Source organism: Canis aureus, chromosome X, assembly GCF_053574225.1.
Source record: "Canis aureus isolate CA01 chromosome X, VMU_Caureus_v.1.0, whole genome shotgun sequence".
NCBI classification, from domain to species: Eukaryota; Metazoa; Chordata; class Mammalia; order Carnivora; family Canidae; genus Canis; species Canis aureus.
The window spans coordinates 112,115,157-112,142,729 of NC_135649.1; the positions used below are offsets into that span (position 1 = coordinate 112,115,157).

Sequence of the window (27,573 nt, forward strand, 5' to 3'; positions counted from 1 at the left end):
ACAAGACCGGTTAAAATTTACAACCACAGATTTAAGAAAAGCTATGAATCTCAAGCAGGAAAAATACAAAGAAAACCACAGCCAAGTGCATAATAGTAATGCTGCTGAAAACCAAAGATAAAGAAAAAAATCTTAAAATCAGTCAAAGAGAGACAACTCAATAATTTTAGAGAGGCAACAACAAAACTGACATCTGTCATCATAGTGTAAGTCAGAGTACAATAAATGGCAACTTCAAAGTGTGAAAGATCAGAACTGCTGGCTTAGAATTCTATGCGCAGTGAAAATATCCTCCCCGAATTCCATCAAATTAAAGCATTTTCATACACCCAAAACCAGAAAATGTATCCCCACTAGATTTACACTAAATGAAATAGTGAAGGGCATTCTTTGGGCAGAAGCAAAATGAAGTCAGAGTTGCAGGAAGAAATAGAGAACAACATAAAAGGTAAATACAGGAATAAATTTAAATCTAAAGGTAAATATGTGAGTGAATGTAAAGTATGTAAAAACAAGAAACATAACGAATTGTGAGTTTTAAAATACAGAGAATTAAAATGTAAAATAACAGTAGCCCCCCCTCCCCGAAAAGGCAGGAAAGAGTTAAAATAAAGTAATTAAAATAAAATAAAAGTGTCCTTGCATTGCAATCCTTGAATTGTCTGGGAGATGGGAAAGTACTAATTTATAGCAAATTCTAATAAGTCAAGGATACATGTTGTAAACTCTAGGGTAGCCCTTAAAAGAATACTCAGAAGAGCTCATATAATTAAACTCATGGGGAGGTTTAGAATAATTAAAACATTTCACTAATTAAAAGAAGGCAAGAAGAGGGGCACCTGGGTGGCTCAGTGGTTGAGTGTCTGCATTCGGCTCATATCATGATCCTGGGGTACTGGGATTGCATCCCGCATTGGGTTCCCCAGGGGGAGTCTGCTTCTCCCTCTGCCTATGTCTCTGCCTCTCTCTGTGTGTCTCTCATGAATAAATAAACGAATAAAATCTTTAAAAAAAAAAAAAAAAAGGAAGGCAAGAAGGATGGGAGAAAGGATAAGGAGACAGGTGAAACCAATAATGACCAAATAATAATGTGATAGATTTAAATCCAAATATATCAGCAAAGTCAAGTTTATCAGAGTATCTGTGTTTATAGAACAGAAACCTGTAGCCAGATTATAAAGAGCAAAGACATTTGTATAAAATGACTCATGTTATGCATACTCACAAAACACCAACATTGATAAGGAAAGCTTAAAACTCATAATGCAAAGACATCCATGGCGCAGGTTAGTGGACGTCATCAATTTAATGAGCACTTAAGTTCACTCAAGGCATAAAGCTTCAAAAATTGTGAAATTGTATAGCTCATATAGGAAAAAAAATTGATAGTGGCTTTCTCAAATAACCTTAAACATTTTACAATAATCCTAAACATATATGATATAACCAGTAATGCATTATGGAGCTGAAAGAAATTTTTAAAAATCTTTTAAAAAATATTTTATTTATTAATTTATGAGACACACAGAGAGAGAGAGAGAGAGAGAGAGCAAGGCAGAGAGACACAGGCAGAGGGAGAAGCAGGGTCCATGCAGGGAGCCCAATGTGGGACTTGATCCCAGGACTCCAGGATCACGTCCTGGGCCGAAGGCAGGCGCTACCCTGCTGAGCCACCCAGGGATCCTGAAATTTTTCTAACCTTTCCTTAATAATAAGCCAATTTTAATCAGCCATGCCACAAATCTGACAAGGCTTTCTAATTTCACTATAGAAAAGAATATCACCAAACCATAGTCATTTTAAGAGGAGACAAACGAGGATGAAGCCAAAATATTTAAGAAAACAAGTGTGATGGACATGTGTCAGGCAGTTAATTAATAGTTACTATGTTATTTTTCTGGACTTTGTGATGTTTATAGAATTTATCAACTTATTTAGGTTGTGATTTCTAAATTTAATATATTTCTTAATCTTTCAAAACATTCATGTCTCTACCTAACTTTGCATTCATAATTTTACTTGTTTTTTCATTAAAAAGCATTCTCCAAATAGTTCCCATAAAACCTGGATAAGGTCTTGTCATCTACAGTTGGGATGACTACTGCAATCATTCTGTTAACCATCAAAGGAGATGAACATGATTCACAAACCATAATCCAGCCTTCCAGGCTCTCTTAGTAGGATCTACCAGAATTTACTCATTTTTTTACTCCCTCTTTCATGTTTCCATCCATTCATGTATTCAACAAACACTTATCAAGCCTCTCCTACAGGTTAGGGATGGTTTTAGTCTCAGAGAATATGCTAATGAATGAGATAGCCTCCCATTTTGGGAGGGTTATATTTTTAGTGGTTGAAGACAGATAATAAACAAGCAAATAGATGAACAAAATAATTCTCAAGAAAATAATACTGGGTGATATTTACCAAAGAGGAATGAAGACATACCTTCATAGAAAACCCTATGTGAATATTTATGACAACTTTATTCAAATCACCCAAACCCCAAAACAACCCTAATGCCCACTGACTAAAGAAGGGATAAACAAACTGATCTATCCACACAGTGGAATACTATTCAGCAAAAAAAAAAAAAAAAAAAAAAAAAAAAGGAATGGGCTCCTGATAGATACAACAACATGAGTTGAGAGAAGCCAGACTTAAACAACTATATACTGCATAGTGTCATTCATATGATATTTTGGAAAAGATCAGTGGTTTCTAGGAGTTGAGGGTGGAGGAAGGGGACAGACTACACAAGGACATGATAGTCTACATCTAGACTATAGTGGTGGTTACATACTACATAAGTTTGACACAGTTCAGAGAAATGTACACCCAGAAGTTTACTATATGTAAGTTATACCTCAATCAACCTGAAAAAAGAAACTGGATGATGGAATAGTGTGGGTCATTCCTTTAGACTGAATAGCCAATAAAGACCTCCTATAGAAAGTGATATTTATTTTTAGGGCAGGGGCAGAGGGAGAGAGAGAATCTTAAGCAGCCTCCACACCCAGCCAAGAGCCCAACATGGGGCTCAATCTCACGACCCTGAGATCATGACCTGAACCTAAATCAAGAGTCAGACGCTTAACCGACTAAGCCACCCAGGCGCCCTGATAAAAGTGATACTTAATGTGTAAAATGAACTGCAGCTTCTTAAGAGGCTCCTCGGCAAATCAGATCATTTCAAGTAGCAGCAAATATCAGATACTAATCAACAGAATTTCAAAATGACTGTAAGAAACAAAATCCCTTGTTCCATTTCTGGGAGGTAGAAAGAGGAATGGAGAAATTTTTTTTCTTTTATTCTGCAAAACATGTGTTTTAATTGAGAGAATTCACGCAAACTGTACACACCAGGAGGATTTACAAGTGCAAAACTGCTAATTTAGTCTATTTTCAAAGGATATTATTGGCAAGCACAGTTCAAAAAACCTCACCAAGAAGCCCTTTCAGGCTATGCAGTATATTTCATGATCAAGTTTGTGCTTTTTTTTTTTTTCTTGCCTCCGTGCATATTGTCAGAAATTATAATTAATCACACAAAAGTCTAACACTTTAAAAGATAGTATGTGAGAGACAAGGTCAAAATGCTTTTCTGACCTTCTTTCCACAGCACTTTGGTTGAAAGAGCCTTGCTGGGAAACCCCACTTCCATTGCCCCCTGGGCACTCCAGAGTCTGCCAACAGCCGTGGCAGATCCATCACCATGGGGAAACACGAGTTGAGTTTCCTTCTAGAGAGGCAGTATGCTTCAGAAAAATCATACTATAGAGAAGTTATGAATTGGTGGCTCATGTAAACTCCTCCAACAGAGGGACTTTCTGGAAAAGATGATTTATAAGAAATTAAATTGTCTTCTCTCATGTGAAGGGCCAGTCTCCTTGGAATCAATGAAGCTGGGCCTCTAGAACATTAGAGGAGCCTTGGGAATCACTGGGGTGATCCCCTTAGAAGGGCACCACCTTGGAGTTACTCAGGTTATCCTACCTCAGAACAGCAGGGTTTAGGATCAGTAGCTTCCACTTTCCAGGAAGGGAAATGGAATCAGACTCTGTATCTTGATGGTTTTTGAAGAAATGTTTCCAGTTCCCCTGGAGGAACTAGGACTTAGAATGAGGAAAGCAGGATTATGGTCTGACTGTACTCTGAATTGACCAGGCCAAATTCCATCGTTTGTCTCTGTCAAAGAAGGGTTTGAACTTTAAGATGACTTCTACTTGTCACTGCTCAAACATCAACCAAGCTGTGGTTACTATCCTCTCACTAGGTGAGCCTGGTGTCGTAGAAGGCACAGACCCCATGGAGCTTCCCATATGATTAAGGAAGTAGAAAGTATATTGTACAAAGGACCCAGTAATATGATGCGGGACAGATTTGGTATTTCATAGACAATACAGGCAAAAACATCTTGAGAAAGGGAAAAATCAGCAAAAGCAAAAGATCAGGGAATGCTTCATAGAGGAGAAGGGACCTGGACTGTGCCTTGAAGGATTCATAGGATTTGGATAGATGGAGGGAATAGAACCCAGCTATTAAGGAGAGGGAAATGAAGTCAGAGAGGGGAGAAGTCAGAAGGCACATGTGGAAGCAATGAGAAGAGTTTAGCTAGAGGGGCGCCTGGGTGGCTCATTCGGTTAAGCATCTGACCCTTGATTTCTGCTCAGGTCATGATCTCAGGGTTGTGGGATCGAGCCCTGAGTTGTTGGGCTCTGCACTGGGTGTGGAGCCTGCTTAAGATTCTCTCTCCCTCTCCCTCTGCCCCTTCCTGTCCCCCACTCCAATCGCATACTTGTGCTCTCTCTCTCTCTCTCTCTCAAAAGATAAAAAAGAGTTTAGCTAAACAGTGTTTGTTCTGGCAAGCCTTGGGATAGGAAGATAGAATGATAGAATGGCAGATGGAAGAGGGCCTGGCAAAATAGAATGGAAGGATCAGAGAGGAGTTCATAATACAGACCTGGAAAGTGAACCACACATGTATTTTTCAGGTCTCAAAACCTCCATCAGTAGGGCGCCCAAATTCCTCTAACCTGTGGCTGGTGATTGTACTGGGCTGCCTGGTTTCTTCCCTCTTCATTTTCGGGTATCTTCTATGAGAAGATATTTGACAGACAGGAACATCCCAGAGCTAGGAGGCATTTGATATTTGCCTATGTGAGGAATTTCTGATACCCTCAATGAGATCAATTAACGTGGATCTTGAAAAATAGATTTGGACCCCAAGACAGAGAGCAAACTCTCTTCTGTCTAATAGAACTCTCTGCAATGATGGAAATGTTCTGTACATTCACTGTCCAGTAGAGTCATGTGCCTACTGAGCCTTTGACATGTGGCCGGTGTGACTAGGGAGCTGAATTTTTACTTTTATTTGGTTAGTGCTAAGATGGTGGACCATGCAGCTTGAGATGTCAGGAAAGGCCAAAACTACATCTACATTATCTTATAAATTCCTTGCAATGAATTCAAACAGTCTATACTTCAAGAAGTTTGCATAAATGCAACTCTTTCCTGTTTTTTTACACATTCCAAATCACAAGGGAGGGGAAAACGTACGAATAGTCTTTTCCATGGAGTCAATGAAGGATCACAATTACAGTGAAACTCCTGTATATGTCTGCCTTTAGGATTCATGATGCCAGCTCCATTCTAGCAGAAATAGCACTGAATAATGATACTGAAGCAGGCACAATATAACCTGGGCATTATATGCTGTCAACATTGCACCTAGCTTTAAACTTCACATTTACTGGAAAAAAAAAAAAAAAAAAAAACTCTCCTTAACCCTTCTTCTGTGAAGGTCCCAATTCCCTTTTTTTTTTTTTTTTAGATTTTATTTATTTATTCATGAGAGACACACAGAGAGAGAGAGGCAGAGACACAGGCAGAGGGAGAAGCAGGCTCCATGCAGGGAGCCCGACGTGGGACTCGATCCGGGGACTCCAGGACCACGCCCTGAGCCGAAGGCAGGCGCTAAACTGCTGAGCCACCCAGAGATCCCCCCAATTCCAGTCTTAAACTCCATTTACATAATACGGAGGCACCTGGTACAAAAATGGGCATCTAGTAGGAAAGACCAGTACATAAAAAGTAGAACACTGTCTTTCCATCTGCCTATCCACTCACCTATCTATCTATCATTTCATCTATCCATCCATCCACCCATCTATTCATCCCCTGAATCTATTTACAGATTCAGAAAGAAAGGTTTTTCTCTTATTTACTCAAACAGTGAGAGCTTAACAGAAAGGAAGAGATAAGAAGCTGGTGACTGTATGAAACATTTTAGAGTATGCTTTCGGATGAATTCTGAAAAAGGAGCAGAAAAAGAATGAGAAGAAAAGTATGCAGGCTCTCTCTCTCTCTCTCTCTCTCAATAAATAAATAAATCTTTAAAAAAAGATTAAAAAAAGAAAAGTATGCATTAATTAACCATAATTTTAATTAATATTTATTGATCACCCATTTGGTCCAAGGAACCACATGAAGCACTGTGGGAGATATGAGAATATATAAGAAATCTCTGCCCTCAACATGCTTAATAATCTACTTGAAAAGTTAATACAATGAATATACCAGAGGCCAAAAATAGACAAATGAGTGAAATACTTCAAAAGAGCAAGATGAGAGAAGTCAAAGATAATTCATGTCTCAGATAATAAGCTGTATGTTTAGGGGAGGATTAGGAACTTGGGGCTAGAATGGTCCAACTTAGGGCTTTAAGGAGGAAGCTTGAACCATATTCAGAATGATAGGCAAGATGACAGACTAAAAAAAATTTTTTTTTAGAAATAATCTAGCTCAACTCTATTACTTTATAGATGATTCAACTAAGGCCAGAGAGTTAAGTGATTTCATCCAACTCCCTTAAATGGGCAGTAATGGCAGCAAAAGCCTAAAATGGAGGACCATCAATGCCCATTCCACCCATACATCACATGGGGAGTAGAGTCTTCTATGCTGGAAAGGAAAAAGCATTCTGGAGAGTGGGCAGGACAGCATAAGCAAGGAAGCAGAGCCAGGAACCTGTCAGAATGACCACCACGGACAAGGACATCAGTGCGTGCGTAAGAGGAAGAAGGCATGAAAGGAGAGGGCTCCAGGGACCAAGTGTGAAGGTGCTTGAATGCAAGTCTGCAATTGGTCAGCTGTGTGCAACCCAAAATTCTGGTTTCTGGGACTGCCTTGAAGTTTCTCTATGACACAGTGCAGCAGTATACACTTTTCCAGAAAACCATTACTCCTTTCATATTAACAAAGACTCAAGTTCGCCCTGGGGAAAGAAGGACTGCAGAAGGGAGATGGGGATGAGTCCTGGCATCGCTGGTGAACCACAGAGGGCAGGGATGGATGATTATCACTATGCCATTCCCACCTCAGAAACGCTGATTCAGGAGATTTTGGATAGGGGCTAAGAAGCTGTAGAGTTTTTGAGCTCCCCATTGGTTTGTGATGATCATCCAGTCTGAAGGGTCTTCTGGTTCATCCTTTTACCAACCTGTCAAATACAGACTAGCACTTTAGAAAACTCTTTGATTATCTTTACTAAATATATGCCCCCTGTGATCCAGGGATTCCATTCCCAGGCTTAAACGCAAGAGAAATAAACATGTATGCTCCCCTAAAAGGCATGAATAAGAATATCCAGAGTAGGTTATTAGAAACCCTAAACTGGAAACAACCCAATGTCCATCAGTATTAGAATGGATACATAAACTGGGGTATGTTCATACACTGAAATACTGCACAAGAATTAAAAAGAACAGGGCAGCCCGGGTGGCTTAGCGGTTTAGCGCCACCTTCAGCCTGGGGTGTGATCCTGGAGACCCTGGATCCAGTCCCACGTCGTCGGGCTTCCTGCATGGAGCCTGCTTCTCCCTCGGCCTGTGTCTCTGCCTCCCTCTCTCTGTGTGTCTCTCATGAACAAATAAATAAAATCTTAAAAAAAAAAAAGAATTAAAAAGAACAAACCTTTCCTATGTGCACCAACACAGATGACTCTCACAGACATGATAAGCATAAGAAATGTGATTCCCTTAATATGAGATTAAAGAACTGGCAAAAATAATCTACGTTAATTGAACTCAGAACAGTGATTGCCTCTCTGTGAGAGTGGATATTAACTGGAACGAGGCCTAAAAGAAACTCCTGGGGTGCTGGAACTATTCTCTATCTCCATCTGGGTGGTGGTTATGTTGTTATGAAGACATAAGTAAAAATATATTGAGCTCCACACTTGTTCACTTTCCTGTACCTAGATCATACCTTATTGAGAAAAAAATATAGATAGAATGTGTGGGTATTTGCCCTACCATGAGGGTTATTATAACTCATGAGGTTATTATAAGACAACAATAGCTTTTTAAAATGAGATAAATAGGGGTGCCTGGGTGGCTCAGTCAGTTAAGCGGCTGCCTTTGGCCCAGGTCATGATCCCAGGGTCCTGAGCCCCGCGTCGGGGACTCCCCACTCAGTGGGAGTCTGCTTCTCCTTCTCCTTCTGCTGCTCCTGCTGCTTGTGCTCTCTTGCTCTCCCTCAAATTAAAAAAAAAAAAAAAAAAATCTTTTTACAAATGAGATAAAGAGGGCAGCCGGGGTGGCTCAGCAGTTTAGCGCCACCTTCAGCCCAGGGCGTGATCCTGGAGACCCGGGATCGAGTCCCACGTTGGGCTCCTCGTGTGGGGTCTGCTTCTCCCTCTGCCTGTGTCTCTGCCTCTCTCTCTCTCTGTGTCTCTATGAATAAATACATAAAATCTTTTTAAAACAAATGAGATAAAGAGATAAGTACAGTTTTCTATTATTTAATTAGCTCAATACTTATTCTTGTCAAAATTGGTTAGATGCACTACCTATGATTCAGGAGATCCATCAGCCCCTTGAAGCCTTAGCAAAGCGTGAAAAGTTAGTTACATGGGAGCTAATAGTAGGGAAGGACACACAGTAACTATAAACTTGCTGAGAACACACCAGAGCTGCCAAAGGCTGTAACCCGGCTTTTGAAAGAGTCTTTCTGCTGATGGGGAATTTGGTCTACTCTGCAACTCTGGAAGGAGTCCCCTGCAGCTGCATCTTTATATTCCACACCCTCGCTCTCCTCTCTGCCCCCCCACCCCCACCCCAAGAAGAAGGTCAACACCCTCTATACCACTGCACCCCCAACCCGGAATCCAAACTCTTATCTTCCCATCAGGAAAACTAGCCTCCTTCCTGAGATGCCTTTGGTCATTAGTAATGAGCCACGGACTTTGTGCCAGCCCCACAGTTGCCTGTCCTGGGTCAACACGGGAAACCGCCCGTGGCCACTAGTACCTGGTGGGCTAATGTCCAGGTTAGAGCAAGCTGGAGGTGAGAGAAACCCTGGCCGGCCGGTACGATGTGCAAACCTTGTCTCCAGGCTATTATTTTTCCATCTTTGAAAATGAACAGTGTACTTCAGGCAGCTAAGTATAAACACATGTCTACAAATACTGATAACACTATCTTTATTTGTCTATTACTTGACAAAGCCAGATCACCTGGGGACTGTTTGTTCCTCTATAAAATGAAAATCCACCACCATATGTATTAAAATGTGGGACATTTTCTTCAGAGTATAAACTTTCAAGAGCTGCTTCTATGCCCCTCCTGGTACACTGTCAAATCCTTATGTATCTTCAACAGCATAACATACAGTGCATTTTAAGATAAAAACTTATAGGGGATCCCAGGGTGGCTCAGCCATTTAGCGCCTGCCTTCGGCCCAGGGCATGATCCTAGAGTCCCAGGATCGAGTCCCGCGTCGGGCTCCCTGCATGGGGCCTGCTTCTCCCTCTGCCTGTGTCTCTGCCTCTCTCTCTCTGTCTGTCTCTCATGAATAAATAAATAAAATCTTAAAAAAAAAAAAAACTTATAGTCTCTGGTTCATTGTTCCAGTTTTTCTTAATTTGACCATATCCTCCACGATGCTTCTGGAATCTATCCACTGCTACATCAAATTTCTAGAGCTCAGAAGTATATGATATAGCAGCATTGTGTGTGTGTGAACAACCTGCAGATATTTTCTGACTGGCTCCTTCAAGCAAGTGTTTTCTTACATAATAGATGCTTGGTAAATGTTCAAAGAAGGAATATGAATCTTTAAGACAGAATAAATGAATTTTTAAGCAACATGTTCACACAGGAAATGCAGTTCACAAATATGAGAATTTCCCAGAATAAAACGCCGGACTCCCTCCCCCCACCAAAAACCCCCAAAGGCACTGTATATGGAAGTACATCAATAAAGATATTAAAATTCAAAATCAAACTTGAATGGAACTTTCTCGAGGAAAGAAAAAAAAAATCCAAGCAATGCTTGATTTCACTGAAGAGACACTTAGAAAAACCAGCTCTCTGGTTACACAGAGCCAAATACAAAATCAGCTGTGAGAAAAGTTAAATGGCCTGAGAAAAATAAACTTCAAGGAGATGCTGCTTATTTTCTCGTCTTGTTTATTTCTGAAAGAATATTTTGAGGAAGAAATTCAGTGGGACTTTTCTGTTGTCTGAAGACTTGGAATTGGTTCTAAGAAACATTTGCCTGGGGTGTAAACTCTATTAGGTGTGATATTTTTTTTCTCACCAGTCAATTAATTTTGCAGGGAGGGAGAAGTTAGGAAAAAGCAATGCTAAATCGATCTGTCTCCAGAAAATACACGTCAATCTTATGCTCAGAGATTTTTTTTTTTTTTCTCATTTGTCCCCTTTCATCCCATCACCCACTCTGTTTTCTTACTTAAACCAATACGTCAAACTCAAGAAGTAATTCCCAGAAGAAAAACGTGCCTGGAAGGGAATCTGTGTTTGAGTAAAACTTCTGGTGCAAACAGCTCCATCTGCCCCAAGCTGGTGGCTCATTTACCAAGGGGTCTACTACCACCCTAGAGAGAATGGGACTTTCCTCCAGAACTTACCTGTCCGCCGAGAGAGCCGTGAGGGTGAAGACAGACACCCCCACGGAGGTGAGCTGTATAAAGGGGATCAGTTTGCAGCCGATCCTGCCAAATAGCCATCTGTCGGCCAGGTACCTGCTGGCGTCCACGGGGGCGCATGTTACCAGGAGGAGCAGATCTCCCAAGGCCAGACTGGAGATGAACAGGTTCGGCACGTTTCTCATGGCCTTCACTGTACAGAAGATCTTGATCAGGGTGATGTTGCCGACGAGGCCTATCAGAATGATGACCCCGTAGATGGCAGGGATGACATAGAAGATCCCTGGGTGGAACCAGTCGTCGTTCATGGGGAGATCTGCACTGTGATTGGAGACGTTGCAGTGCAAAAAGTGGTCCACTTCCAAGTTCAAAAGCAAACAGTCATTCAGAGCCATCCTCTAGGTTCTTTCCCACCTAAAAAGTGCTCTTAGATGCTGTTGCTTAACTTTGATTTTGTAGTTGGGTGAAAATGAGGATAAAAATCTATGCTGGGCTCTTGATCTTCTTTAACAAAAATACTCTGAGTTCGTATAATACTATGGCATTCAGAGAGGTCTGGCGCTATTTTGATGCTGGTGCTGCTCTGGTCTTCACCTGACCAATGTGATACATAGCTAAATTCACTAAGTTAACAACAAAACAACAAAAAAGTCAGCCAGAAAGGGCTTAGAATTAAACCCACTCTGTAGCAACTCTTTCTACCCCCATTCTAGTCTGAGTCTCCCTGGCTGCAGTTTACTAAGAACTTTTAGCCGGCTATTTTCACACGGCATTTCCTATCTTTCCTGATAGTTAGAACCTGAAGGTTTAAAGTGGGTAGAAAAAAAACTGCACTGAGAAAGCCTCAAATCCTATAGGCAGGATGCTATGCGCGTCACCGACTTAACCAGCAAACGGCAGCTCTGCGGAGCTGAGGCTCTGCAGAGGAAGCAGGGCGACTTACAGAGAATGCCAGCCCCCTGCTGGACACTTCAATCACTGCCCAGGAGGCTGCTCTCCCCAGATGAGAATCGACCCCGCAGACTCACAGGTGCCCTGGGCCTCTCACTTCCCATGCGGCACCTGTGGCAGGTATTTAATAGGCATTACCAGCCCTCGGCCAAGGCACCGCTAATCTTGCTGATACTGTGCCCACGAATCCAGATAAAACTCACAGCCCAATTTCTCATCTTTTCCAATACGTTAAAGTTGCTATCAAATGAGGTCTGGATCTGAATTAAATGCACACGGATGCACGCGGGATGTCCATGTGAGCTGTCCCACCTGCCTTCCCAATGCCTCTTTGAACGCAGCTACTGAGGAAAAACAGGCGGGGGATTTGTGCCTTAAACCTTCAGTGACTGACATCTGGGAAAAGCCCAAGCAGAACACGCACACGCGCTCTTCCCCATAGACTTGCCGGGCCATCATTATTCCCTTTGCCAGGGAGAAATAAAATCGAGAGCCAGCTGCATTCTCAAATCTCAAAGATCAGTAGTCTTTTTCAGAAAAATGGGATTGTTCTCATTGGCTCTAAAAATTACACAAACTGGCATTGTGATGCAGTTATTTGCAGTTTTTTATGGAATGCTCGCCATGTTTTAGAGCGACTTTCCTCTTAAGCCCTAAGTGGGCAATGAACTGAAAGGACTTAGAGTTAGAATACCAAGGAATTGGGGAGTGGAAAGAAAGAACTTAGAGTTGATTGGGTGCCGGAAAAGGCTTTCTGGAGGAGGTACTACAAGTTTTGAGTTTGGACCCTTAGCCAACAACTTAAAAATATAGGACACGGGTTTATCTTCAAGACTTATGTGGAGCCTGCTCTTCCAGCGGCATCACCAGAAGTCAGTTACTGACAGGTACAGCCATTGAAGCTTTGGTTTTTCAGGATCCATAAGGAGTAAAGTAGCTTGCACTTGTCACCAGGCCAGAACCCACCAAAAAAGACTCCAAGTGCATTATGATAATTCCCATTGGCAGGTGACAACACTGAGATGGCCGCCACGCCCTGCCCTTCCACAAATCCAGAGGGCTTGTGCTCCCCTCAGCCAGTAAGAGAGAGTCTGATGCTGCACACCTGGAGTGGGAAGAGCTGCTCTGTCACTGGGTAAGGAGTCAATAACCATGAGCCTAGTGGTGTTGATCAGTTGCTAGCAGTAATACCTTAATAATGCAGTACATGGCTTCTGTGCTTCCGTCTTGACTCCTTCACGTACTGCCTTGGCAAATTGGGTAGGCAAATTACTTGGTGTCTTAAACTTCAAGCTCCTAATCTGTAAAATGGGCATAATTTGTGAAGTTAACTGAAATTGTCCCTGTTAAGCCTTCACAGCACTGGGCACATAGTGAATGCTCAATTAATATTAGCTGCTCTTACGATAGCTGTTACTACTGTTGTGGTTGAGAGAGATTAGTGTTTTTACTTTGGTTTTACTAGCGGTTTTACTTTGGAAAAGTCCAATGAAGTCAGAAGAGGGATTGACCTTGGATCAACTGGCAAAAGGTCCTACTCATACAGGTAAATCAGCAACTCCTCCACTTACTTGAAATACATTGATCACGTCGGCCAGTTTTCAGCACTGTGCAAGAGCCTGAGAAAAAGAATACGAAGATACATGTTATTACAAGATCCGTCACAATCCCAGCTACTCTAGCTCATAGTCAGAGGACCTGGTTTCAAAGAATAATGCAAGAAGCATTTTCATGTAAATTCTGCACACACTTGTTTGTTTTATACCAGATTAATAATTTTGCTTTTTGAAATTGCTATGGTGGCTTTCTTCTCTGACCATTTACCTTTCTTCCTCTCAACGATGATGATTGCTTCTAGCATTGTTTTTGGTCACCAGTATTGGAGGGATTGCCTCATATGAATGATGCCAAAACTCAGAGGAATTCACCACTTGTGGACTAGGAGAGTTAGTGAGGCATCAAACCACCCAGGGTTGTCCTGAAGATTTCTAAACTGCCTGGCTATAATATCATATTAAACCCACCATCTTTGGCCCTTTTGATCTTCTGAAAAATCCCTTGAGTATTGTTTGAATAGAAATAAACTCTGGCTTCTTAAAAAAAAAAAAAAAAAGTGGCACCAGTTTAGACCCCACTCCCTCCCTAGAATGAAGCAACTACCTTTTCTCCAGAGGTGGCATTTGATCTTAAAGGTTGAGTGAGTGTGTGGCAGGACCTTTGAACAAAGAAAATAGTATGTGCCTAGAATAGAGGCATAAAAGAAAGAGCACAGCAGTGAGCAGGGTACAGCTTTAGGTCCAGAAAGGTCCTGGATCTGAAGAGAGAGGTCGGGGAATGAGCTAGAGGCAGGTTTGGGGGACATCACAATGGATCGTGTACTCTTGTTAGGTTTGGTCCAGGGAACACATTTTTGGTTAACAAAGAAGACTTGTGGATGTTGTTTCCCTTTCTTTCTTTAGACACCCCCCTGGGTGCTGAGTCATTTCTTAATTCCTGGGTGCTGAGCCTCATTTCTTAATTCCAACTGAGCCATAAGTGTTTTTCTAACCATGTAAATTAAGCTGATGCTGATAGATCCTGATTTTTCATGGCTGGCGTTAGCCTTATGTGTTCCACGCCACTGTAGACTGTTCTAATCATATTTTAGGAGTACGGATATATTGAGGTTCAACACCTAATATTTTCTTGGAGGAAGGATGTTTTAAAAAGCTAATTAGAAAATTTTGATGTCATTTCAGCTAATAAGCTATAATGACCCTTTCCATCCCTACCGTTATGTGTCACCTTCCGGGAGATCATTAAACATATTCAGACGTTTGTTTAGCATTTCATTTAATGGTGAACAGGAGATGTTTTTGACTTATGAAAATGACATAGAACAAATATAATACAAAGCCCCTATCCTCAAAGACTTGTTTCCAGATAGGATTGAAGTGTGACTCAGCATCCTTTCTTATGTGTCAGGGCAGGGTGTCATTTCTATTTTGGTCAAGAGAGTCACATTTTCCATTCTTCCAGAAAAGTTGGTTTCCCATGAGACTTGAATATGGGGGTGGGGGCAATGACTTGGTAGAACTTGGGAGATGGTTGGACTTGACAAAAGTAAAGAGAGTGGAGACAAAGTCTCTTCCTACCACCTGTGTGCATGGCACTTTGTCTTCCAGTAGCTGGTATTCTTGGTGGAGTGACGATGAACATACACAGATATGATAAAGTAATTATAGAGTGGGTAGGGTTTGTAGGTGGAGCCAGAGTAAAGAGTAGGGAATGCTTTGGGTCTTTTTAAGAGACAGTCTGCTTGGAACAAAGGCTTGGAGGGGAGTAATAAATGAGAAATAAAGGAGACTGGATCTCTTGGGGGAGACTATATTTAAGGTTTCAGTTTGGATTTTAGCCTGTAACACACTGGTCCTTAAAAAAAAAATAATCAAAACTGCCTGGGGTGCTTTTTAAAAATACAGATTCTGAGGTCCTACCCCAGACCTATTGAGTCAGAATCTCCAGGGATGAAACCCAAGAATCAGTGTTATTCATGATGTCCCCAGGGGATTTGAGCAATCTCCTATGCTGGGGACCAATGATGGTGGCAACCAATGATGCTGGCGGTGTGAGATTCAGAAAGCCTGGCAATGTGACAGCACTAGTGTTTTTCCCTTTGTGGAGGGAGAAGGTGAGCAAGGAAGCAAATTTAGGAAACTGTTGCTAGGAGCCCTTGCTACCAAGTGTGGTCCTTGAGCTAGCAGCATGTGTATCAACCAAGAGTTCCTTGGAAATACAGAATCTCAGGCCCCACCCCAGACCTCCTGAATCATAATCTGCATTTTGACAAAATCCCCAGAGATTCATGTGCACATTATAATAGTCTGAAAAGTGACAATCTAGGTGTTAGGGAGATATGGAAGAAAGGGTTAAGAAACCAGGGCAGGAAGTGGGAGCAGATGGGAAATGAATCTCAAGTTCAGAATGGAACCAGTAATTGGACCAATCTGAAGCTGAATGAAGAACCACGAATTGAGGCTTTTTGCCATCCCTGATAATGGCTGGGAAGTGTCCCAGACTGAGAGACAGATAAGCACTTTTTGCCACAATACAGGGGCAAGAAGCTCGTTACAAACATAGGGAATATAGGCAATTAAGAAGCCCAAGATGGTGAATTTTTCTTTTTAGGCTCGTGACTCAGAGAATAAAGAGCAAGGGCAAGGAAGAAGCCACTGTGGAGAAAAATGCTGAATCTGGTTTTAGGTATACTGAGCTCACTATTTGACAAAGAGAAAATAAGGAGGTCAACAGAAATGAGAGCTGAAATCTGAAGTCAAAGAGGTAAATAATTAAGAACACTACCTGAGAACTAGCACACTGAATGCCACATCATAGAAATGTATAGAAAAAGACTTGCCAGGAATCAAGTAGTCAGGCTTCAAGGACAAGGCGATGTGGTGAAAGTCAATGGGTACTGAACGCAACTTCAATGTTACATGGTGGCAGCACCATGGAGAAGCTGCTGAAGGCTGCAGCAGCCCTTGCTTGAGAAGAATCAGAGATGTCACATTTTAGTGCTGCAGCAAGAACAAAAGAGACAGATGACTATATCCAGATCCTGAAAGGTTGGGAGCATTTCAAATTCCCTTCTCTTTTCTTAACATTCTGTGACTTTCATGGGACTTGGAAACTTAGAGGAGAGATCAGGGAAGTCTTCTGAAAAAAATTCAGGTTTCACTTTGAGCTACACAAAGCTGTGGAAGGAAACGTGGCTGCTCAGAGAAAGCCTAACATAGAAGATCAAACTCTCAGTCAGAGCCAAGGCCAAGAGAACACTGGGCATGGTGGTTTGAAAATATACCCACCAGGTCTTGGTACTCTTCCCCTTAAGAGGTGAAGATTAATTTCCTTCCCCCTGAGTGTGAGCTGCACTTAGTGACTGGCTTCTAACAAATAGGACGAGGCAGCTGTGACAGTGTACAGCTTCCAAAATTAGATGACAAAGGATGTTGCAGTTTCCTTTTTGCACTCTTTCTGAATCACTTGCTCTGAAGGAGGTCAGACACCATACATGAGGACAGTCAAGTGGCCCTTGGATGGTGAGGAACTGAGGCCTCCTGTATATGGCTATGTGAGTCTTGGAAGTGGATCCTCCAGCCCCAGTCGAGCCTTCAGATGACTGCAGCCCTGACCAACATCTTGACTGCAACCTCAAGAGACACTCAAGAGTCAGAGCCACCCAGTCAAGCTACACCCAAATTCTTGATCCATGGAGATCGTGAGTTAATGAATGTTTTTCATTTTAATCCACAGTTTTATAGTAATTTGTTATGCAGCAATAGGTAACATCAGGTACTGGTAAGTAGAATGGATGGAGAAGGTGAGAAAAGAAAACCACCAAAAAGATACACTAAGACAGCAAAGAAATATCAGAAAAGGCAGGTGTTAGAAACCTGAATTGAACCTTGAGTGGTCAGGCAGGGTATGAGGGGGAGAAAAAGGATGGTCAAATCTAGAAAAGTTATGGAGACTAAAATCCATTTGTTGTTCAGTAACACCAAACCTTTTATTCTAGATAAAACATGTATTTTAAAAATATTGTAAATGGGTTGAACTTTCTTATCCAGACACCATATACCTGGAAATTAGACAACTTTTTTTTTTAAAATTTTTATTTATTTATGATAGTCACATAGAGAGAGAGAGAGAGAGGCAGAGACACAGGCAGAGGGAGAAGCAGGCTCCATGCACCAGGAGCCCGATGTGGGATTCGATCCCAGGTCTCCAGGATCGCGCCCTGGGCCAAAGGCAGGCGCCAAACCGCTGCGCCACCCAGGGATCCCGAAATTAGACAACTTATATTCCATTTCCCTCTTTGCTCAGTGAGCTTGGGCAAATCAAATTAATTCAGTGAACATTAGTTGCCATTAATTCTCCCTCCATAAAACACAGGGGCATTTTCCCCTTGCCTATGCTCTAGGATGACCTGTGGCGTGCCTCGTGCGATGGAGAGTGGCAGCCTCCCTCCGCCCTCAGTCACCTCTCTTTCCAGCTGTTTCTTCCTTTCATCCGGAGAATCCAATCAGTACTGCCCTGGAATCCCTAAAACACATCCCTGTATTATTTCCCCCTCCAATAACAGATCTGACAAGATAAATGTTACTGGGAGGGATTCCTTTTTAAACATTTTATTTTGGGGATCCCTGGGTGGCTCAGAGGTTAAGTGCCTGCCTTTGGCCCAGGGCGTGATTCTGGAGACCCAGGATTGAGTCCTACATTGGGCTCCCTGCGTGGAGCCTGCTTCTCCCTCTGCCTGTATTTCTGCCTCTCTCTCTCTCTCTCTCTCTCTCTGCCTCTCTCTCTCTCTCCTCTCTCTCTTTCTCTCCCTCCGTGTCTCTCATGAATAAATAAATACAATCTTTTAAAAAACCCATTTTATTTTGAAATAACTTTAGGTTTACAGAAATTTGCAACAATAGTACAAAGAGTTCCCATATACCCTTCCCCCAGTTTCCTCTATTGTCAGCATCCACAAAGCTAAGAAATTAGCATGGGTACAATAGGACTATCTGAACTACAGATTTTATTCAGATTGCACCAGTCTTTCTATTACTGTCATTCTCTGTTCCAGGATCCAGTCCAAGATACCACACTCCATTCAGTCCTTATGATTCCTTAGTTTCCTCTTATCTGCAACACTTTCTCAGACTTTCCTGTTTGTCATGACCTTGAAACTTTTGAAGAGTACTAGTCAGGTATTTTGTAGAGCATCCTTCCATTTGGGTTTGTCTGAGGTCTTTTCATTATAAGACAGGGGAGAGAAACCACAGAGGCAAGGTGCTCTTCTCATCACTTCTATCTCAGAGTATGCCTTAGCTGCTGCTGTAATAAATTACCATGAATTTAGTGGCTGAAAATGACAGAAATGTATTCTCTTATAATTCTGAAGGCCAGAGGTCTGAAATGAGTCTTAACGGGATAAAATCAATGTTGGCAGCCCTGCTTCCTTCGGGAGGCTCCAGGGAGAATGGTTCTTTGCTTCTTTCAGCTTCTGGAAGCTCCCAGCATTCCTTGGCAGGTGACTACAATACTCCAATCTCTGCTTCGGTCATCACATTGCCTTCTCTTCTTCCATAGTCAAATCTCTCTCTGCCTCCCTCTTAAGATTACATTAGGCCCACGCAGATAACCCAGGATAATTTCTCCATCTCAATTGCAACTGCAGAGTTCCTTTTGTCACATAAGATGTGCCATATAACATAGACACAGGATCCAGGGATCAGGACCTGGATATCATTTGGGGCCATTACTTGGCCTACCAGAGGCTATGTGATTCATCAGTGGTGGTGATAACCTTGATCACTTGGTTAAGGTGGTATCTATCAGGGTTCTCCACTGTAGAGTTATTATTTGGGGGGATGGGTTCCTTTTAATGATCATTAGTATGACTGTGCTCATCCTAAAGTAATGATGTTGACACTGTGTAGCCACTCAACACCACTTATAATAAGTGTCATACTCTGCCAGACCCAGTTCTAGGCCCCACAATGGTCCCTACTCTTGGAGAGCTAATTGCCTAACTAGGACAACATTTTCAATTTCTTCAAGAAAGCTAGTTTATAAACATAAACAAGCTCTCATTTTAAATAATTAGACACTACCTGGGTGATGACCTTTGATTATATAGAGAGTTTCAGGTCATGTAAAAATGGAAACGAAATTTCTTATGGTTTCTGAAGTACAATTGGACTTTCTGTGACTATTTCCCACTATTATAAGCTCTCTTGGATTTTCTTCCCAAAGGTGGAATATTACCTCACAAGCAAACCAATAGAAATGCCATCGGGTTTCTCATGAGAAAGTCTGTTTTTTTTATTATGTTTCCAGCCAGCTTTATGGGACAGAAAAGGCTGGGATGCACCACCGGACTCTGGGTGCTCGTGTAACCAAAGTGAATTTCCACACCTCACATTTCACCCTTTTTCTTTGGTCTGTAAAATCTACACCATGCTCTTCTCTAAGGAAGATGCTAGGAAACAGGATTACATAGGTTTTTCTCCAGATGCCACTGTAGGACTTCAAACCCAGAGTGGTTCCATGGGAACTCACACTCGGCATAAAAACTCTGTTATTTTTACTCCTTCAAGGAGGCTCACCTTAAATTAACTCCAATTGTGTCTGAAATATATATTCCACCCCAGGTTCTTCAAGTCACATACTCATGAAATGGAATCGAGAAGTGCACAGGGTGTTTATCATTCACATGCTGCAGAATTCAAACTTTCCCTGGCCCTACCACAATATGTCAGAGGCAGAGTCTTATCCAAACTGCTTATTAGCTGCCCAGCTTTGATGAAATCACTTCTAAATTCTCTATGCTTACATCTTTCTTCATATATAAAAGGGATTTAAATGACATTAAAAATTTCCAGCTTCATCTCAGAGTTGCTGCAGATTCAAATGAGGTAACAAATATGAAGGCACTTAAAAAAGTATAAAGTCCTAAATAATTTCAAGTTACTATGTAGTAAATTATTGATAATTTTTGAGGTGTGATAATACTATTCTAGTTATGTTTTTTAAAGTCCTTATCTTTTAGAGCAGAGGTGGGGGTGGGTTATCAAACTTTTTCCTAAAGGGCCAAATAGTAAATATTTTAGGCTTTACGGCCCATAGGGTCTCTGGAAAAGCAGGCAATGGACAATAATGAATGAGCATGGCTGCATTCCACTAAACCTTAATGATAAAATAGGAGGTTGATCCATGGGCCAGAGTTTGCCAAGCTCTGTTTCAGAGAAATTTACTCAAAATACTTAGGGATGAAATGATATGATAGCCAGGATTTGCTTCAAAATCATTAAGTGGAGAAGTGGGTTGGGGTAAAAATGAAACAGGACGAGTCCTGAGATAATAATGACAGATGAAGGGTATAGGGCAGCTCATGTTATATGTGTCTGTTTTGTATAGGTTTTTAAAATATATATATATAGGTTTTAAATCCTCCACTGATAAAAGCTTGTACAATATCTAAAAGAGAATCTAGTATTAACGGGATTAATAATGTCAACCAAGTAACTATGCACATATCTTTGAGGCCTTGGCTTGTGGCATACATTGGAGCTTCCCATAAGGGTTGCAGGATCATTCTGGCCATTCAGAATAAGCCTTTCTTCTGGTCTACATCAATCTGGAGGCCCAAGATTGAGATGCCACGGAGCACGTATGATTTGGGATAGCACTGACTTCAGATTGGCCAGCAGATGGTCAGCCTAGGAAAATGCCTCTTCGATGCAGTGGGGAAATGGACTGATTTGCTTTTTTTTGCTACTCTCTCTCTCTCTCTCTCTCTCATCCTTTCCCATTCTTCCCCACAGCTGTATTAATGTATTTTTTTTAAATATTTTATTTATTTATTCATGAGAGACACAGAGAGAGAAAGAGGCAGAGACACAGGCAGAGGGAGAAACAGGCTCCATGCAGGAAGCCTGATGTGGGATTTGATCCTGGGTCTCCAAGATCATGCCCTGGACTGAAGGCAACCCTAAACCACTGAACCACCCGGGCTGCCCTGTATTAATGTATTTTAAATTCTGCTTGTGTCCTACAGAAGCCAAAAGAGTGAGATCAATTTTTAGTTCAAATTCTTTTCTAAGTAGGCATGCTAAAATGGGACTCTCTATCATGGGGTCAGAGAAACTAGATATGGCTTTGCATATATCCCTGTTTTTCTATATGAGTTATATGGGCTCAAATGATTATTCTAGACCCTTATGCAATAATTCTAGAGAGTGCTTTCTCATACTTCAATGACAGCTAACACTCCATTTCCCATCCCCCCCTACTTGGAAGCTACTATACCAGCATTCACCTTTCTGTTTCTTTTAGCCAGTTTTCCCTTCCTTTTCCTCTAAATTGCTAGTGAATGAGTGATACCGGTTTAAGGGAAGGAGTGAGGACAGTGCACAGGGTGTTTATCATTCACAGCTGGGGCGCCTGGATGGCTCAGTCGGTTAAGCATCTGCCTTCAGCTCAGGTCATGATCTCAGGGTCCTAGGATGGGAGCCCTGCATTGGACTCTCTACTCAGTGGGGAGTCTGCTTCTCCTCCTCACTCTCCCTCTGTTCTTTCTCTCTCTCTTTCTCTCGAATAAATAACTAAAGTCTTAAAGTAAAAATAGAGGAGCTAACAGTGATTTAGATGCTTTATATGGGTGCCCCCATGGAGTCCTTACCCCCACACTATGACATAAGACTATTTACATCCTTTTTACAGATGAGGACACAAGGTATGAGGAGGGGAAGCAATTTGCCTGAACTTACATGGCTAGGAAGTGTGTTCTGATAACTGGGTACTTAAGCATCAGACTCCGTGCCTCTCAGGGGACAAAGCATAGAAGAGACCTCGGGGTTCTCCTGGGAGGTGAAATGGACAGATAGGAAGGAGGAAAAAAGTGTGCTGAAACACAAGTAAGTAGAAACTAGGGATAAATAATTGGGGAGCTGAAAAACAAATGGGAAAAAACACAGAGTCCAGCATCTGTTGTTTCTATTTCTTCCTCAGCAATGGCATCCTGTATTTTTTGTTTTTCTGTTTTTGGGCGGGTTTTTTTTTTTTTTTTTCTTTTTTCCTCTAGGGAAATAAACAGGATGCTTAGTTCCTGTCTCATGTCTACAGTTACATTTCTTTAATAGCAAAGTAATTAAGATGTAAAGTGGAGAGAAGCTCACTGGTTCCCAGTGGTGACAGGACCTCAAGTCTTCTCCCTCTTTTGATAAGATGAAACATCTTTATGTTTCCATAAAGCAAATTATGCACCATTTTTCTGAAGGTACTACTGTACTTCCGGGTAACTTTTTTTTTTTTTTTTTAAGATTTTATTTTTAAGTGATCTCTACACTCAACGTGTGGCTCAAACTTACAATCCTGAGATCAAGAGTCACGTGCTCTACTAACGACTGAGCCAGCCAGGCACCCCCTGGTTGACTCTTAACAACAATGAACATTCCCCATTTCTGATCACATGACAGAGAGGCTACTTGTAGGATCAGAGCAAGACTTGATGTGTTGTTTTCTATTTACCCCTCACACATCCTCCTCCCTGTCCTAATTCCACCTCTGCATCCCTTGTCCAACAGTGAGGATACCACCTTTCAAAATGAACAGCTCAGCCATTCTACTGGGATTAGAAAGAGCTCACTCCAATCGTCTAAAAATCCACTCCTTTTCATTCACTTGTGAACTCCACGTTTGATGGTTATGATTGACTATAGTCTCAATTTTCAGGGTCTGTATCATTGGAAGCAATTTCTGAAGCACATTCTCTTTCCCTAATCAAAGGCCTGAAAATATAGGAACCTTGCTTTTTTTTTTTTTTTTCCAATTTTTGACGTTTCTTTTTTTTCTTGTATATTTTTTGTATATTTTTTATTGGAGTTTAATTTGCCAACATATAGCATAACACCCAGTGCTCATCCTATCAAGTGCCCTCCTCAGTGCCCATCACCCAATCACCCCATCCCCCACCCACCTCCCTTTCCACTACCCCTTGAGGAACCTTGCTTTTAATAGGAGATTGGCCAGACCCCCTTCTGCCCTGCCCCAGGCTGTGAGGCTGAATCACAGGTGATGCGTCATTATGGCTATAGCAAAGAAAGCCTGGTTGTCAAGCATCCAAAAAATAAAAGAATAGAAAGTTAATAACTCTGAGCAGGTTGTAACAGATGATGTTTATGGGCTTCTGAAGCATTTTGTTTGAGACTCGGTGACTTCAAATGGTCAGAGGAGCAGCACTCAATTAACAATTTTTAAAAACCTTCAATTAAAAAATCATTGAGGTGACAACCCTCAGATCAGAAGACGAATGAGCAGAGGCAATCCGAGCAACACAAACTGTACTCTGGAATAAAAATGCTTTCTGCCCTTTTTCAGAAACGAGGATATTAAAAAAGCAGGGCTAAAGTTCTTCTTTAGATGCAGCTGCTGCTGAGCCTAACCTGGATGCATTTGCCCCTTAAATTCCCACTCTAAACTTTGGGTCTTTTCAAGAGTATTTGTATATGGGAACATGTGCAGTTAGGGGATGGGAGTTACAACTAGCATTTGCTAAGTATTCACTATGTGCCAGGTGCTATTCTAAATGCTTCCTTCACTTTTGATTTTCACCCCATTAGGTAAGTATGTACTATTATTAGTCCCATTTTAAAGAGCAGGAAACCAAAATCCAGAGCAATTTTTATAATTTACCCAAGATTAGCGCTAAAGCCAGATTTTTAACTCAGGCTATCTGCAAGCGTCCACTCTCTTAATACCATGTTAGTTCCATCAGATTTCTAGATAAGAATTCATGCTATCTGGAATCAAATATTTCTTAGATTTCAAAAAGAACCTCCCCCCCCCCCCCGCCCCCTTTACTATCTGAGGAAACTGAGACCCAGAGAAGTTAAGAGCTGGCTACTGTAAACTAATGTTGAGTGGTGGTCAATCAGAAATCAGGTCTCCTGTGAGCTTACCTCTTTCTCTTCTTCCATCTCCCATCCATAGTATTCTCCTAGGAGGCATTTCATTGGAAGAACCTGGAATTCAAGGAGAAGCACTTCTCAGATCTTCCTTCCAGACAAAATGTGTTGTTCAGCTACAGGGAGTATGGTTAGCTGAGAACTTCCAGGTGTTCAGTTCCTTCAAGATCCACGTTAACTTTTGAGCTGAGGCCATGGAATGAAGTCTGATCAATATACTCAACAGGCCTAGTGGGGGAAAGAGAGACAGGGAAAGATTCTTTGCTTCTGCCATTGATAAAGTTAATTCTGCAGCTTTCCCAGGGCCCTATTGTCTTCCAGTCCCTTTATTTTCCTCTCTCCTAAGTTTCTTTTCCTTTCTACTCCTTGATTCTCTGAAATGTGAAGTGGACAACTATAATTGTTATGGCTCCTGGATTCCAGCCTTTGATGTTATTCGTAAGGTCTGCAGGTTGGGGAGTGGAGGACAAACCTAAGCCAGTTTTTCCTCTGTTTAAAGCTTTCTTCCTAGTTCTCACTGCTGGGTGTCCATGTATGCACCCCGACATGGCGAGGAGCCAAAAGCATGGGTCTGAGCCGTGTTAAATGGATAACAACTGTGCAGCTCTCAATACCGTTTCCCCATATATGAAATGGCAACCTTGGGCTAGATTCACAACTTCTATATATTTCAATTTCATCATTTAGAAAATCGAATTAATAATCTCTAATTCACAAGGTAGTTGTGAAAATTAAATGGCACATAATGATGTTCAATGAATAGTAGTTCCCTTTCCCAAGATCACTGTCAAATTTTGTGTTTGATCTTCATAATCCACTCCATTATAGTCTATACAGTTACAAACATAATTGTATAAAATTAGCTAATTCCCACATTTTATGGGAAGACCTGATTTTCCTCTATAAGCACGCTGCCTTTATGTGACTAGAATACAAAATATACATAATAAAAATTATATGTTGTAATCAATATACTAATTTTTTTGGACAGACAAATCAAATGATTTGATAAGGAAGCTGAAGTGTAAAATTGGGAGAAGTTGGGACGCCTGGGTGGCTCAGCGGTTTGGTGCCTGCCTGTGGCCAAGAGCATGATCCTGGAGACCTGGGATCGAGTACCATATTGGGCTCCCTGCATGGAGCCTGCTTCTTCCTCTGCCGGTGTCTCTGCCTCTCTCTCTCTGCATCTCTCATGAATAAATAAATAAATAAATAAATAAATAAATAAATAAATAAATAAATCTTTTTTAAAAAATTGGGAGAAGTAGATCCTATTGACGAGTAGGAGATTTTGTTCTAATTCATGATATGATGAGAAGGGATGTTAGAGTTCTAATAAGGCAGGAATGGTAAAAGGATTGTTAATTGGATGTAAGCTCTCAGTAATTTATGCCTATGAGGGACTAAAATATGAGGAAAAAATGGGTTTTCAAACTGCTGTAACATTTATTCACACATCCACTCACTCATTCATGTACGTGTTCATATACCCATCTGTTAGTCACCCCATCCTCCATCCATGCATTGATGCTTTTACCTATCCACCAGTTTATTATCCAGCCATTCATCTACCCATGAATCCATCCTGTCATTCACCAATCCATTCCAATGATCCACTCAAGGTAGTAGCATGGCAATGCATAGAAACACATGTAAAAAATGGTCCTTATCATATGGGAACTTTCCATTTAATAAGGAGAAAAGAAAGGAAGAGGAAATATGAGATAAATGTTCCCAAGAGTTGTATAATAAGTCTACAGATGTTCCAAGCATGAGGAATCACATCTGACAGAAGAGAAAGACACATTTCTTCAGTGGAAGATACAGAATTTATTTTTGATTTTCAAGGTTCCTGAAGAACTAGTAGGATACCATAAACAGAAAAGAGTGCATTTTGGATAAAGAAGGTGGTAGAGAGGGCAAGTCATAACTCTGGGAATGGTGAATATTTTGGGTTAGCCAGATGATAGTGATAGAAGATTAAGCCTAAAAGGTACATTGGGTGGGTGGGTGGGGAACATGGAAGGTCTACAATAATGGTCTGAGACATTTGGTGTTTTCTTGTAAGCATGCAAAGACACCAAGATTTGTAAGTAGTAGTCTGGGGCTGGACTTAAAAAATGACTGAGGGAGGGCAGTGCTTTTCCACATGGGTGAGTCAGAATTCCTGGAAGGCATGTACAGTTTGTAGAACCATACTTGATAGAAGATGATTTTATATTTAGAAAATTAAAAAAAAATTTTTGCCTTTATCTCTTTGGTTGGTGAATATATACAGAAGACGTTAATTTTCAAGAGAGTTCAGCATAAAAGTACAGCATTGAGACAGATGAGTCTCAGAAATGTCTTCTGGTTTAAAATGTTTGAGAAGGGCTAAGCCAGATCCCTCATGGCAAAGTGGTACCTACGGAGGAAAGCATTTGCTAATGTGGGCTTTCCATTTTGTTTTTCTAGCCAAAGGGAAACAAGGTACAGATGTCTCAACTGAAACAGAAAGTTGAGATTTAAATCCCCATTTTATCTACATCTTTAGGGCCATGTTGAGAATTTATCTCAACAGAGAAAACACGACCTTTGGGAATATGCACATGCATTTAGTAAAAAGACTCAGTTTCTAAATGCATTCTCAGCAAAATTAAATGGGTTTGCCATGTTCCAATTCAACTTAACTATGCCCCATGAAACTGAGAAATTTTCTATAAATTGCATTTTCGAAGCCATTTAAAAATGTCACGTAATAATCTCTAAGGGGAAAAAAAATAAGAGAACTACAAAGCAAGTCACTAAAATCAGCTATTTATCATTAATTTCCCTTTCCTAATGGAAATGACTGACTCACATCTTTGCTGAATTCCATTATGGGCAACAATTTTTTTATGCTAATCTGTACGTTCATTCTTCAAACAAAATATATGAAAACAATCTTAGTTTAGGCCTTAACTGTGGTTCAGATACATCTGATGAATTTATATCTATAAACTGATTCACATAAACACCCTTGGCAGAAGGAAGAGGAAGTTGTACCTAGGGAAGAGTCAAAATTGGTCTTTTGAATATAAGTTCCTGGCCTGGCCCTGTATACTCATGTCTGAACTATCTGGGGAAATGGGATAACAGGAAAAACTTAGAAACCCATTTTCATGAGAAATTCTGAATATGCCAGTCCAGGATGCATTG

The 27,573-nt window shown here is 41.1% G+C and overlaps 1 protein-coding gene across 2 annotated transcripts in view; it reads right to left on the reverse strand.

Moving 5' to 3' along the window:
- GRPR (gastrin releasing peptide receptor) overlaps positions 1–24,622 on the reverse strand; it is a 49,399-nt gene extending 24,777 nt beyond the window's left edge. For both annotated transcript variants that reach the window (XM_077887437.1, XM_077887438.1), the window contains exons 1-3: positions 24,391–24,622; positions 13,474–13,521; positions 10,934–13,203 (exon numbers count right to left, since the gene is read on the reverse strand). In XM_077887437.1, the coding sequence (XP_077743563.1) occupies positions 10,934–11,346 (413 nt within the window). In that variant the 5' untranslated portion in view covers positions 11,347–13,203; positions 13,474–13,521; positions 24,391–24,622. The remainder of the gene's footprint in view (positions 1–10,933; positions 13,204–13,473; positions 13,522–24,390) is intronic.
- Between the last annotated feature and the right edge of the window lie 2,951 nt (positions 24,623–27,573).